The 15662-nt window shown below is 32.8% G+C and overlaps 1 protein-coding gene across 1 annotated transcript; it reads right to left on the bottom strand.

Annotated features, from left to right (window-relative positions):
- Window positions 1-4329: 4329 nt before the first annotated feature.
- LOC137830088 (transcription factor bHLH149-like) lies at window positions 4330-5256 on the bottom strand. The gene has a single exon (XM_068637218.1). It carries the CDS (start codon window positions 5086-5088, stop codon window positions 4495-4497), a length of 594 nt encoding a protein of 197 aa, XP_068493319.1. The 5' UTR covers window positions 5089-5256; the 3' UTR covers window positions 4330-4494.
- Between the last annotated feature and the right edge of the window lie 10406 nt (window positions 5257-15662).

Raw genomic sequence — 15662 nt, 5'->3', positions numbered from 1 at the left:
TCAACCTTGTATCCTTCTGGTTGAGTCATATAGATTTCCTCATTCAAATCACCGTGTAGGAACGCGGTCTTTACATCAAGTTGAGAAAGCTCCAAATTCAACTGTGCTACCAAGGCCAACAAAATTCGAATGGAGGAATGTTTAACAACTGGAGAAAATACCTCATTATAATCAATTCCCTCCCTCTGAGCAAAGCCTTTAGCAACCAACCTTGCCTTGTAGCGAACATCTTCTTTATTAGGAAATCCTTCTTTCTTTGCAAATATCCATTTGCACCCAATTGCCTTCTTACCTTTTGGTAATTGTGCCAGCTTCCACGTCTTGTTCTTATTCAAAGATTGCATCTCCTCTTCCATCGCACCTGCCCAATTACCACTCTCTGAACTCAAAATGGCTTCTGGGTAAGTGGATGGAATGTCATCAACAACTGGAAGTGCATAGGCAACCATATCCATGAAACGAGCAGGCTTCTGAATATCTCGTCTTTGTCTTCTAACTGCAATTGGCGCTGATTGCTGTTGAGATTCTTGGGTAGGAACCTCTTCCTCATCTGACTCTTCTTCTACCACAGGAGAGTCACTTGTGGTATTTCGTGTTGGGATCACCACTGTCGGCTCAAACTCCACCTGCTTCCGGGCATACTCCACCTGTTGCGGAGTACTATCAGCTCCTTCTGGATTTACCTTCTTTAACATGGCAGATTCGTCAAAGGTAACATCCCTACTGATAATCGTCTTCTTTGCTTCTAGACACCACAAACGGTATCCCTTCACTCCAGGACTAAAGCCCATGAAAAGATCTTTCTTTGCCCGTGGATCCAACTTTGATTCAATCACATGATAATATGCAATAGAACCAAAAACATGCAAAAAATCATAATCCGTTGCAGGTTTTCCAGACCATACCTCTAACGGGGTTTTGCCATCTATAGCAGATAATGGCAAACGATTGACGAGATGTTGAGCGTATGTCACAGCCTCAGCCCAAAACTCTCTGCCTAACTCAGCATTAGACAACATACAACGAACTTTCTCCACAAGTGTCTTGTTCATACGCTCCGAAACCCCATTCTGCTGTGGTGTTTTTCTAACAGTGAAGTGCCGAACTATGCCACAATCTTGGCATACCTTCAGGAACGGATCACTCTTGTATTCTCCTCCATTGTCTGTTCGGAGAACCTTAATCTTCCTTCCTGTCTGGTTTTCAACTTGAGCTTTCCACTTAAGGAAAATTTCAAGCACATCATTTTTGTTCTTCATAGTAAACACCCAAACTCTCCTGGAAAAATCATTAACAAAAGTGACAAAATAATGCCTACCTCCAATTGACGGAGTCTTGGCAGGTCCCCACACATCTGAATGCACATAATCCAGAATACCCTTGGTATTGTGAATTGCAGTGCCAAACTTCACTCTTCGTTGTTTTCCCAGAACACAATGCTCACAAAATTCAAGTTTGCAAGCCTTCGTACCTTTCAACAATCCCTGCTTGGTAAGAATTTGCAAGGATTTCTCTCCAGCATGTCCCAACCTCATATGCCACAACTTCGTTGCCTCAGCATCCTTCTTAGAGCTAGAAGTTGTTGTCGCTACTGTCACCACCATTGTACTACCTTGGTAGTAATACAGATTGTTCTTCCTCACACCTTTCATCATCACCAGTGCTCCTGAAGTTGCTTTAAGAATTCCATCTCGTATCGTCACAACTAGGCCTTTAGATTCTAAAGCCCCCAATGAAATGAGATTCTCCTTCAACTTTGGCACGTACCGTACATCCCGCAAAATTCTGGTGGATCCATCATGATTCCGCAGCTTGATTGAACCTATCCCGACTGTCTTACATGGATTATCATTACCCATGTAAACAACCCCGCCATCGAGTTCTTGAAAATCAAAGAACCATTCCCGAATGGGACACATATGATAGGTACAACCTGAATCCAATATCCACTCATCTGGATGCAATGATGCTGAAAGCGAGACAATCAACACATCACTTTTGCTTTCTGCAACATTTGCATCTTGCAGAGCCTTCCCTTCTTGATCTTTATTTGCCATTACAGACTCACAATATAATATTCAATATTACAAACCCAAGGGCGAACCTTCGGCTCTTGATACCACTTGTTGGGAAAAACGGGTAATTTTCCCACTAAAACAAAACCCTAACAGAGTTACCCGACAAATAATATTGAATAAATAAAGCAGAATAATAAAAGAGATAAAGAGGAAAAAAACACACCCGAAAATTGTTAACGGAGTTCGGCCTGTTTAACCTAATCTCCGAGCACAGCAAAAACAACTCCCTTTTATTATTATGAGAGAAGATATTACAAATTGGGATATATAACAGTAAGGAGAAGAGTTTAATTTATAACCCTCAAACCTCCTTCCCAAACAATGAAAAATCAACATAAGGTTTAGGGTTTAGGGTTTACGCCCTTAAGTACGATCCACTCCACTAATTCGGCCCAATAAGACAAGCTTATTAAAATAATATAAATAACGCACATCTCAAGAACAAGGTATGTCATTACTGAATATACTCTGATAACCGAGTGCTGAGTACTCTTTGCTGACTTGAGCGTTGAAGTGCCTTCTACAGGTACTTCCATTTGGCATTCATCTGGAATAAAGTGACTGAGACCTGGAGGAGTAGCGCGGAGCAGCGCTAAGACGAAAAAGGAGCAAACTGACGTTCGAACTGACTGCTTGACTGGAAGGAGAGGAACAAAGTCAATCAACAGTTCTATAGGTCCATCTCCCTAGTAGGAACAATTATAAATTTTGAATGAAGTTTATAACTTATCCACATGAGATTAAAAGACAAAAATAACATTAAGCTATAATAAAATAAAATAAATTTAAAATCGAAAAAGTTTACCGCAATAAATTATTTATTGACCCGTTTGAGTTAAAATCATATCACTTACCACGCTATATCTGATTTTATTTTAAATTTTACTTTATCACACTAGATACGACATAATTGGCCATACTTAATGTGATAAGTTGTGCCATGATTTATATGTCTGGGCTGATATAGTTCACCACATTAAATATTTCTATTTTTGTTGCAAATGAGTGGAGCTCAGTTTTAGAAATTCATCGAGTGCAGTCCATAACGATTTTTTATTTACACGTTTTTTTCTATTTCTTACTTTAACACAATAATGTTACAGTAATTTAAAGGGACACATTTTGCATATTTAAAATTAAAACCTAAGAAAAACGGTCCCAAAAAGAAATAGGGAGATCCCAAACATTTTTGTACTTCACTGTAACTAAATCTGAATCTGCCAGTTATTTTTAAAATATTTTTCTTAAAGAGAATGAAGAAAGACCTGTCATCATTAAGGAAACTAATTAACAGATTATGAAACACAGATGCGTTTGGATAAGTTTCTCCACAAATTTAAAAGAAAAATTAATTTATAAAATTATATGAGAAAATGTTTATAAATTAGTTTATTAAAAAATAATTTATTTTTTCACTTTTTGTTTAAAATGTTTATATCTCGGTAAAAAATGTCCAAAATTCATCCAGAGAAAAAAAAAAGTCTATAAATAAATGAAGATAACCTAAAGATATTTTACAAAGATGGGTCTAAACACGTTGGATCAATTTGGATTCATTCCCTTTATTGCGAGCTTTTGTTTTTTCAGTTTTCAAGCATAACTGAAAATTTCTATTGTTACACGGAATGTAATTGCAATTATCTAAGTTCATAACTTGTACGCAATAGGAATCCCGATAAAAGTGAAGCATTCTAATGATGTTCAAAAATCAAATGATAAAACGCTGAAAGTGACCATGGATGAAGATTAAAAGCTTAATTAGCTTCTCTTATTTTTTTTAAAATTTGAATTATGTTTTTTCCTTTCATTTTGTAATCAACCTTGAAATAATAGGCGGAGAGAATTTTACAAGCTTAAAAAATCAAGAGCACTGTGCATAATTTCCTTTCTAGTTATGTTTAACAAGACAACAAAATGTGTAAAAATAGACAAGACTAAAGCGCTCGAGATCTTCGTATGATAGACGTTACAATTTCACAGCCACTAGACACTCTATAGAAGCATTCACGATATAAACTTGTGAAAGGAAGAACAATATATAATATCGAGTTCAGAAAATGTTATTGAAGTAATTTCCAAGTAATAATTTGAAGTTATATTTGTTTATTTTTTTAGATAAATATGTATAAAGAGTTGTTCATTTATGAAGGAAGTGGTTAAGAAAAGAATAAAAGTAGGTAGCATGTTGACATTCAATTAAATATGAAAGAATAAAGGAAATAGAAAAAAAAAAGGAAGGTGGAGATGATAGTGGAACTGGAATGAAGGAGGAATAAGCAAATGGCATGTACAGTGTACACGATAAAATACATGAATCTGGAAACCAATAAAAACGATATAATTAAAAAATAAAACAAAAAAAGAAAAGAAACACCTGGCGCAATATAGCCTAGGCTGTTGTAACTAACGCGCGCGGTCAACTCAACGCGCCACCGTCGATACCAGCCGGAGCGCCGCCGGAGAGTAATTCGGCGAGAGCGGTCATGGTTCGCACTTGCATCTCCAAGGCGGAGATATAGTCCGTGGCTTCTTCCAGAAGGTTCGGGAACGAGACTTTCCGGCAACCGGGAACCAACCGGCCAAGAACGCGCGCTTTCTTCTGCACAGCCGGTAACCGGTTCCTCCTCTCTCCGCCGTTGATCCTCGTTCTCTTCAATCCGGTGGACGACGTCTTCTTCGCCTTCTTGTGTGGCGTGCGGAGCTTCCTCCACCGTCGGAGAATCGCGCGGCTCCACCGCGTTCGGCCTCTGGCGGTGGCGGCGAGGACTCGGTCGGCGGCCTCGCGTACCTGGCCGGCTGCTCTAGGCTTGGCCGCCGATGACGGGGTTCGGCGCAGAGCCTCGACGAGGCGGCGGGAGTAGATCCGTTGCTCCGCGTCGGATCTCCAAGGGACAGCGTTGGCGGAATTGTGATCGGCGGCGTGGTCTCCGATTTTCCTGCGCTTCTTTTGATTAGATTCTCGCAACGTTTCTGAATTACTTGAATCTACGTTGGGCTCGAAAGACTCCATAGATAATTGCAATTGAAGGATTTGTCGGTTGAGGTGAAGAGAGAATAGGAATTTGAATGAACAATGAACTCTGAAGAAGAAGAAGAAGAAGTTGATGGTGTTGGAGGCCAAGTGAGGGGAAGAAAATAGAAGAAAAGAAAGAGTATAAAAGGAGTTGAAGTCACGGGGAACCACGCGTCCTTTAGTTACTCACATTTATTGCCCCTACTCTTTCCCTTCCCCTCGTTTTTCTGCTGTTTTTTAATATTAATAATAATTATCTTACAATATTATAAAATAAAAAAAATATAATACCACCTTTTTCTACAATGCACAAATTACTTGAAAAATACATTATTCATGAAAGCCGTATATTTTTTAATAAAAAAAACTCATATCTTCTGTGTTGATGTTGTATATTTAATATGAATGGCATTTCAAGTATACTTTTGAAGGAAATATATTGAGGTGTTTGATTATTAATAAAATAAAAGAAAGGGTATATAATTAATTTGAGGGGTAATGAGAGGAAGATGAGGGAGTGGGAAGTTTAACTCGGAGTTTAGTTTGACTAATAAACGGTAATGAAAGATTAAGAAGAAGGAGGATGTGGTTTGAATATGATAATAATAAAATAGGGAGAGATAGAGACCTCACATGGCACCTCCCATGAAGAAAGTTGAGGTTCATTTGATTGGACAAGATGGGCTAGTGGACAACTTGCCTAATTAATTTTATCGTATTGTATTCTCTCCCAGTTCTAACTAATCGTCAATTTTCATCCCTCTTTAATTTTTATTTTGCTTTCAATTTCGGCCCCTCGTGCCTCAACCCTCTGCTTCTTCTATTATAAATTTGGGTTCAACAAACTTTAAAAATTTCAAAAGTCACGGGAAGCATAAAACTATTTCTAATTAAATGGAGAACGGAGAGTCCATTTTCAAAGCATGCACATCCAATTAATCACTATTGTTTTCTGCCTCATACGGATAAGATCTCCCATGTTGCCTCAATCATCTTAACTTGCATACAAAGACACAACCTAAGGACAGAGAGAGGAGAGAGAAAGGGGACAAAAACAAATTAAAACATGATTAGGTTAACCAATGTGTCTAACATTACATATAATACCTACTGTTAATTCCGGCTATTTTATTTTGTGTCTGCTACGTCATTCTCATCTCGCAGGTAAAACTGCTTCTGTAATTCAGAGTATCTCCAACTTTTTATTACACAAAGTGTAAAATTTAACCCTTCTCAGAAATCAAAGAGTGCAGAGGCATTGCCGTGTCTCATCTAGGGTCAAGATTGATGGTCAGAGTAGTCATGACCTGGTCACGCTAGATGATAAAGTTTTCTCTCTTTCATTTTTTTCATTTTTTGGCTGGGCGTGAATGACAGGCCTAATGAGTCCATCGACAATGGCTAGCATGTGATAAAAGCCACAAAATGTGTATTATGATAATGTTAAATTTCACTGTGTATCTTACCTTTACCTGCAAGGATTGTTATGTGGATGGTTTGGTTTATATTTTATGATTCTTGCATAAATAAGTTTCCCATCTTTTGGGCACGGGGCTTGAAAAACAGGTTGATGAATTGATAAAGTAATGGGTTTATTCCATGAAGAAAAAAGCTTTATTCTTTAATTGGGAGGCATTGATGATGAATGGAAATGGCCTATTGGATGGAGAAATGGAGTTGGCCTCTGTTGATTGGTTCCTGAAATGGGGCCAAACTTGTTTGTTTTTATTCTTGGCAATGATTAGGGGGTGATGCACCCAAATGGAAGCCAAAGATACAGAAAAAGGAAGACATGTGGTTGTTTTCATCGCACTTTCTATCACCTGGCCCTCTATTTTGTATTTATTTATTTTTCAATGTATGAAGGAAAGGGTTTTTGGACTCACTTCCTCCCTGAGACGGTGTGGCCAGGTTTCATCCACATTGCCCACCCCCTTTTCTCTCTGGAGAATAAAAATATTCTACTGTACACTGCCCTGCATTATTGGTATACCAAGCACTCCATTTTGCCCACCACCTTATTCAATTGCTTCCATGGTTTTGAGAACACCATGTTCAATTATCAGCAACGAAGTTCAGAATAAAATAGCTTTGGAGAGAATGGAAAATTGGAAACAAAATCTGTGAAAAATCTGATCAGCCTCGTATCCAAATGGCAAGCCAGAGAGCCTTGTCTCCTTGAAAGAGACAGGCCTGGCTGTCTTAACTCCCTCCCAATATATTAAACAACAATGCAATTGGTCCAGTACAATGATTTTTTGCATTCAGCCAAGAAACAAACAGTAGAGTATTAATTTCTTTGTATCAAACCATCTACAGTTGAAAACCTATGCGATAGTGAGACTGAGAGAGACCCCTCCCTCTCTCCATACATATTTTCACCGCATGGTTAATTAGGTATCTCACTAATGTCATGTCCTAATATGCAACAGATAGTGAAAACATGATACCTTATTATTATATTCATTTTGTAAATGCTGTACAATACAACCCTTTTGCATATTCAAAGTTACTTGGTCAGAAACCATCTTTCCTCCCTAAGAACAACTGTTCTTTTTTCACCTTTCTTATAGATTTGCTCCAAATCTCGTATTTTCATGTGGGGTTACTAGGATTTCCACTTTAAAAACTTGTTATTAGTCCATGTGAGAAGATATGACTTATATGATGTGATGAGACTTTTATGCAGCTCCTCTTCACAGTTTATAATCAATATTCAATTTGACTTCTCCATTAGACCAATAATTTCATCCTCCAGTTAATTAATTAACCATGTTCCTTGAAGAACCCAATTTGCATTTCACTTCCTCGTTTCGGACCATATTATAATAATTTGTTGGAAAGTTCAGCTCTTGGTACAAACATTAGTATATATAATACAAAAGATTAGTTATAGCAGGTGACCGCATAAGACAAATAACATTCATTAATGATGCTGCTATGCTTCCCAACATGTTTTTCTTGCATTAAATAAACTCATAACATATTATGCAGTTTCTTATCTTTTTATATGCACACATATCTTTTCACCTGTTATGATTCATGAATGGTTGACCTTGGACAGGCAAAGCAAGGGCCGAGTCATCACAATTCACAATGTTAGTGACAATTCGAATGTGAACCAAATCTCATGATCATGGCACCAAAATTCGCAGCCTTCTGCCATTTTTTCTTCTAACAGTAAAAAGAAGAGGAATCATGTCTGGCTAGAAAAATATTGTTTATCCTACGGGGATTCAATTACCGAACAGTTTCCCAATTATTTTGACCTTCTATGTAGATTTCTTCCACAGTTACCCTAAAAAATGGTTAACCAAACCAAGTTATATATAGAGCTTAATGTGACTTGTGAGGGCCATGCGAACTGTGATGTTGCAATTTGTTGGATATAACAGTATCAGAATGACGAAGATTTAAAATGATGAAATAATTAAGATGATGTGTTATAGGAATTTTAGGAATGAATAGAGATGATGATATAATTAAGGCTTAGAATAAAAGCACTAACGAAATGGCTTGTACCAAACTACAAGTAGACAATTGTTTGGCAGAAGTTTAATTTAGGATTTGGTGCAACTAACGCGTTTCACTCTGTCTTATAATATTATAATAAGTGTTGTGGTGAAGAAGACTGTTTCTAAACACTAATTAATTTCTTTGCAACCTCTTTGAGGAGGGTGATATATGCTATTCTCAGCATTCTAAGAGCGAATAAAACACACGAATGTTCAATTATTGGCCACCCCACAAGCTTTATATTAATCAAACGCAACTCTTTGCCTTGCTAATCAATCCATCCCTTGCTTATCCACAAAACAATCATCATAATCATCTTTATTTTCTATAATATGCTGTTAAACGTACTCTTCAATGTATTATTACACACTTCTGATGTCATCTTAATAGCATAGAGAAACCCAACACACCTCACAGACATCATTGCAATTGTGAATTTGGACGCATTTCATCGGAACATGATTCTAGATTACTGTTCCAGAAGTGTAATTCTTTATAATATAGTATGATATTTTGGATCAGTAGTTTCCTAGGTACTTGAGAGGGAAAAAAAGTTCGATTGAAAAAAATGTGCGACTGTGACGAGAGAGGTTTGTTGTTGTGGAGTTGAGAACTCACTTTCCGAAGGTGGCCTCACAACAATAATATTACCTTAATTTGGTTGATTATTTAGTTATAAATAATAAATTAAGCTTTCATCTCACATTTTTACATACATTACAAAAAGACTTAAGATACTAGCAAAAGAAGTAGGTCGTTACCCTTTTTCCATAAATCATTCTATACTAGAATGGTAAATTCATTATACATGACAAATTTTCCAAACCAATGAAACTATCTGTTAATGTAATGCATTTTAGTATAATTTTAGAAACTTTAGTGCTTATACCAAGTGGTAAGCAGTTAAAATATTATTAAATATCAACGGTAATTAATGTGAGAAGGTTAACTCACAATTTTTTTATTAAGTTATTAATCATATACAAGTTCATATTTCCGTTTATTCATTTTCCTTCATTAGCTGTAAAATTAGAATTAAATAATTATTTGTTATAATAATTTCTTTTTCACTGGATCACAATAAATGGTATAACGATAGGAAAATGAAAAAAAAAGTGATTTTAAGTCTTGGATTTGGGTTGAGCTAATTAATGCCAAACACCTAAACAAATATGTTTAGATTTTAGACGTCTTAATAGTTAAGGATTAAAGAAAATGGCACGATTATGTTGAGATATTTTCTCCACGATGTAAATAATTGCCACATGGCTTAAGTGATACATTTCTTTAACATGCAAGGAAATGCAACTTGAATGTACCAATTATAGACAATTTTAAGACCCATCTTTGGTGGTTTCTGAAATGATTGTAAGGTTAGAAATTTGTATTGTTTTGCATATCATATAATTAGGTTCATCAATGACGTTTTTTGGTTTAGAAGATGACTTTTGCCTATGTATTTCCTTATTAATTGTGTATTGGTGCAACGTCTATCACCATGTTCTTATAGAATGACGTGATAAATGACAATTAAATTGATGTAACAATAGAGAGTCATCACCACCTTTATTTAAAATTAAAATTGGAAAAAAGATGGACCCTTTGTTTGTGGAAATAATTGGTCTTTGAAAATTAATTCGAAACGAAGGATTGATTATTCATAAGAAAATATGGAAACTAAATCTTGCAATTCTAATATATCTATCAACAATAATCACATAATTAATAACTTTTAAAGTATTTGTTTAACCTCAAATAAATTAAGAAAATAGAGTAAACAGGTGAAATTACTAACAATAATTAAAAAAAATCGCTTTTACTTAATATTCTTAGCTCGAGACATATTTGAATCAGTGAAAAAAAATATATAAAGTTATTTTTTCTTGATTGTATGTGACATATTAGTCGAAAATGCATATAAAGTTAGTATATATATATTCAATGTTGTTCATATAGTAGTATATATACATTAAGAATACAATGTTTAGTAAAACAATATAATGTATTATATACATTCAAAAGCTAAAGAAAATGAAAATAATCATACTTTTATCGGATTTTTTTTTATCTTATCACTTTTAATATTATTTTGACTTTAATATCAAGTACAATTATAACAATTTATATTTCATTATAAAAGCATTGACTAATTATTTAAATATACACAATATGATATAATCACTAGTGCACAAGACGAAATAAATGCGACTATTTAAAATTTATAAGGACGACTATATAGCCGCACTTGAAAATACCATTTATAAGTGTGACTATTTCTGATAGCCGCACTTGTATATTCCAAAACATAAAAAAAAATCAAAAAATTTAAAACAACGTCAATCTTGTGTGAAAGCAACGTTTATGAAGAGTGGCATAGGAGCGCCAGCAACGACAGCGAAAGCGGCGACGGACAGAGAAACCGCTATAGAGCAAATCAAAAAACTTACAAGAACCCACGAATACTAGTTTTTACTTTTTGTATTCGCGGGAAAACATTTTTCCCAACTTATAATGAAGTTATTGGAGAATTACATTTCTTTCGTTTTCTTTTAATTTTTAAACAAAAATAATAAAGTGAAAATTGTTTTTTCCTTTTAAATAGTATTCAAATATTTTCATGTAATATATTGATTTATTTTTACTTATTCCAATAATTAAAGATGAATTATGCTACTTATTTATTTTATTTTTCTATTAGTTCGAGAAGTATATTTTTACACATTTTTTTCATTTTTATCCTCCATAATTAATTATTTTTTATTTTATATCCAATAAAAATAAGATAAATTATGTTAATTGGCATTTTTTAATAAAAGAGTTGAGAAACTGTCCTTTTATTTAAGAGTGAGAAATGAATATGATAACATTTATAGATGATGGTCCATGAAGCTTTCTGAACTAAAGAAAGTGACCATTCCAAAATTGAGAGTTGATAAGCTGTCTCAATAAAATCAATTTCGTAATTTAAATTGGGCAATAAATGTAGTAGATATGGTTTTGTTACCCTTCAAATTAAAAATGAGAATTGACAAAAAAGTTCTAGTTGTTTTCACTCCTTCATATAAATCAAGAAAAAAAAGGAAATAACACAGTGCATAGAATTGTCTTAACAAAGGTGTCCTTTTCTTTTTTTAAAACTTAAAAAGAATGAGTTGACAAACTGTCTCAACTAATTCTTTGAAAAAAAAAAGAGGTTGCATAATGGAATTAATTGCTTGAAAAATGTCAAATACCAATTCGTGTTTGACAATGAATATATATAATAGCTATTTTTTTATAGATTAAAATAGAGTCTAACTTTATTTAGTTTTTCATCATTTTCATCCCAACCCTTAATGAAAACCGAAGGTCTATTCAAAGTGGCTCTTAAATTTTAATTAACAGTAACCCTTTATATATTTGTTTGGATTAGAAGATGAAAAATGAAAAAAACAAAAAAAAAAACAAGAAAAAGTGAAAATGAATTTGTTTAAATTGAGTAAAAAAAAAGTAAAGAATTATATAACATATTATGAGTATCATTCTACACCCTTCAACTTCTACCATATTCTCCCCAAATCAATTGAAACAAATAATCATTAGAAGAAGGTACCTGCTTGTGTGATTGAAATAAAAGAAATATATGATAAAACATTAACAACTTATTTTTCTTTATAATTAAGTATATGTTCATTTAAAAAACAATTTTGATTCTCTGAAAGTTATTTTGATCAAATTTTATGTTTGTTGATGATTTGTAGAGCTTGTTTAATTTATACGCTAAGATATATGTTAAATCTAAAGTTATGTTGGGTTTAAGTCAAGTGTTTAACACATGTAGTAGAATTTTGTCTCAAACTATAAACGTGCTTTTAATTTTTTGTTAAAATGTTTGTTTCATACTTTTATAATCAAATTGTACTTGCGTCAAAGTTACGACTTGTTTTCTATAAAAAAAAAAGTTTTTGTCACTGCTTTGAAGTGAAATCTCATTTGGTATTATTCACAAAAATAGATCTATGTATAGTTTATTGCTTTAACATTCATTATTTCAAAATCACTTTTCGGTCAAAACACACTTTTGACTAAAATCAATTGTAGAAAATCAACTTAAATTAATTTTCAAATTGTAAACCATGGGCATACTTAGTTGATAAGTGATCCAAACTGATAACATGAGGTAATGATGAAAGGATTTTAAGATTCTTAACTATCTTCCTTTACAAATGAAAAGGGTGATGCTAAATGCATAAAAATAAATATTTGTAAATTTTTATAAGTGAACACGATGGCCCATAATATAATGAATGTTCTGTGTTTATTTCTGAAGATAGTCATGTGAGAAAAAGATTTTGAAAGTATTATTATTGTTGTAAGAGTAGTTGTTGGAACTATTATGGTTGACTATAAAGATAATCTCAACTAGAACATTATTTTAATTTAGTCAAGAAATAAGGAGAATTCTAATTGAGTTCTTGTTCTTATTTTTTAGATGTGTTTTTTATCCTTTACATGTTCTCATGTTTATGTATGATCTTGTTTTCAGTCTTTTTTAATAAAAATGATAATGTGTTCGCAATTTATTATGAAAAACGTGGGACTGACTTACTATTTTTGTCCGTTGAGTCATTTAGACTCTTTTCGCATAACTCGTAATATGTGGGGGGAAGGAAGGAGCAATTAGTTTACAAGTTTGCATAATAATAAAAATGGTATTTCTTCTTACACCTCCTCAAATTTTTTGTTGCACCTTATCAATTCCAGAATTTGAATTCCAAAACTCAAAATAGTTGTACTAGAAAATTATTTTAAAATATTTTTGTTCTCTTCTAAATTTTCATTTCCATAATTGACTTTTATGTTATGGAAATTAAATTTCGAAATTGATGAGATGTAGGAAAAAATACCTTAATAAAAGTACAAAATTTCCTCCTCCAATTTTTATTTTCTATATATATTACAAGTGAATTAATTTTTTATTTTATTTTTGATAAAAATTTAATTTTTTATGCAACTGTCATGCAAGCTCACTAACTATTCTTTATATGAGGCGGACCAACCTAACTAGCAGACTAACCCGTATTAACATCCTATTTTTCAACATTAAATGTTAATTTTTATTTAAAGTTAATTTTTGGTATTTATACAATTATCATAATATCAGGAGAGATTAGTGATAAATAAAAATAATTTACGGTTGAGGTAATATCTTATTAAATTAAAAAATGAGCTAGATTCAAATTTATTTTTTAATAGTAAATTTTGTTAAATTTATTCTCTCATTCATTATTAATTGTTTTCTACTATTCACAAATATCTAATTTTATTCTTGATATATCTCTATCTGAACAGGGTGTGAGGTCATTTTTCACATGTGGCAGACCCATATTTGTTACTTGTAGAAGGCATATATCAGAAGATGGATAGAGCAATTGGCTAACAACTATGTAGAGCAATTGGCTACAAAAACTATCACTGTTTATAATCAAATTTTTTGTTGGTTAGCTTCTTCCTAGTACACGTGCTAACTCACATTCACGTGTCCTCATATTTTGATTCAATGTATCAGTTCAACTTATTTATTAATATGATTCTGTGATTGCATTTCTATTTTTTTTTCAAGCTTATATAGGGTTTTGGACAACTTGTAGGAAAATAATGTTGCAAATTTTTGAAACTCTGGGTAGAAATTCTGAAGTAAGACTTGCTATTAGAATCAATATGATTTTTCTTAATTTTGTTGGACACTTACAAAATTCACACTTACCAAGATACCTATTTAGAACCCTGAATACTAAATTTCTCTCTTTTTATCATTAATTTACTCTGCAATATTAAACTAAATTGATATTCTTTGAATATCTCTTTTCACTGTATCGATACTAATTTTAAATGCTATCCTTTTTTACTTTTACTAAAACTTGTGTATTTTATATATTTTTTAGGCTTTTTTGTTATAATAAATAAATTAAAATTTAATTAAAAAGAAGGAATTGATTGTTTTTAAAACGTTTTGCTAGTAGGCAGTTGGCCCAATATTGAGTTAAGGGGTGTTTCTTTCTACACCCTTACATTTTTCCTTCCTTCACCCGTATGCTTTGTGTGATTCCCAAATAGGTGTATTCCATAAGTAAAATGTGTTTTCAAAAATCACTTCAAAATATTCTTTCTAGGATACAATTTTCTTAGAATGGTAAATCTGGAATTAAAAAAAATGTATTGCATATACGTTTCGGAAACATTTTGGAAGAATAATCAAGTCATTTTTAAAAGGGATAAAATAAATTTTTTTCCATAATGAGGGGTGCAGGGAGAAAATTATTGGGGCGCAGGAAGAAACATCCTGCTTAAGAATCTGTTCGCGTTCTTTTTATCAGGCTTGAGTTAGCTTTATACTCTGTTTCGCCAAATATAGAAAGATAATACTAAATACACCCCTTGTTTTAGTTCTCTTATTCGCTAATTATTTCCATTCAGTCATTGAGAAACAATTTATTTTAATTTTAAAAAAATAAATGATAACAAAAACTCATGAGAAAATAACCCATTAGATAAGAATAAACTTATCAAATTCTAACATTCATTTATATTTATATTACGAAATATTAAGATCAACTTTATAAAACTGATTTTTAAAATAAGCTTTCCACTCGTTTATATATAATATTTTTATCAGTTAATGTACTTTAGAAACTCCTACATAAAACTACATAATAAATAATTCTATAACGAATAACTTAATCCGTCCAATTAAAATAGACTCTAAAATAACTCTATTATGATAAGCTGACTTTATTAGACAAACCATCTTTTAATACACAAAACAGCATAAAAAACGAAAATAAAGTTCATTCTGAAACCTATTGCTTTCAGTTTTTGAAATTAAGTTTGTATCAAGATATATCCTGTTTGGCTTGGTAAATTACTAGTTCAGGTATTGAGAGTATACAAATTGTGGTAACTTCAGTTTAATCATGAAGAGTAGTTCTTATTTTGTTTGCATTGCCTAGAAGTATCTGCTTTTTAAGGAGATGCCAAAAGGTTCGTCGTAAAAGATGGCATCAGTGATATCTATT

The sequence above is a fragment of the Phaseolus vulgaris genome, chromosome 7 (assembly GCF_000499845.2).
Source record: "Phaseolus vulgaris cultivar G19833 chromosome 7, P. vulgaris v2.0, whole genome shotgun sequence".
Classification (NCBI taxonomy): Eukaryota; Viridiplantae; Streptophyta; class Magnoliopsida; order Fabales; family Fabaceae; genus Phaseolus; species Phaseolus vulgaris.
This window is presented reverse-complemented; position numbering and strand designations above follow the sequence as displayed.

What these genes read in the sequence shown, in the direction of transcription:
- LOC137830088 (XM_068637218.1), bottom strand. Translation starts at nt 5,088, where the DNA reads ATGGAGTCTTTCGAGCCCAACGTAGATTCAAGTAATTCAGAAACGTTG.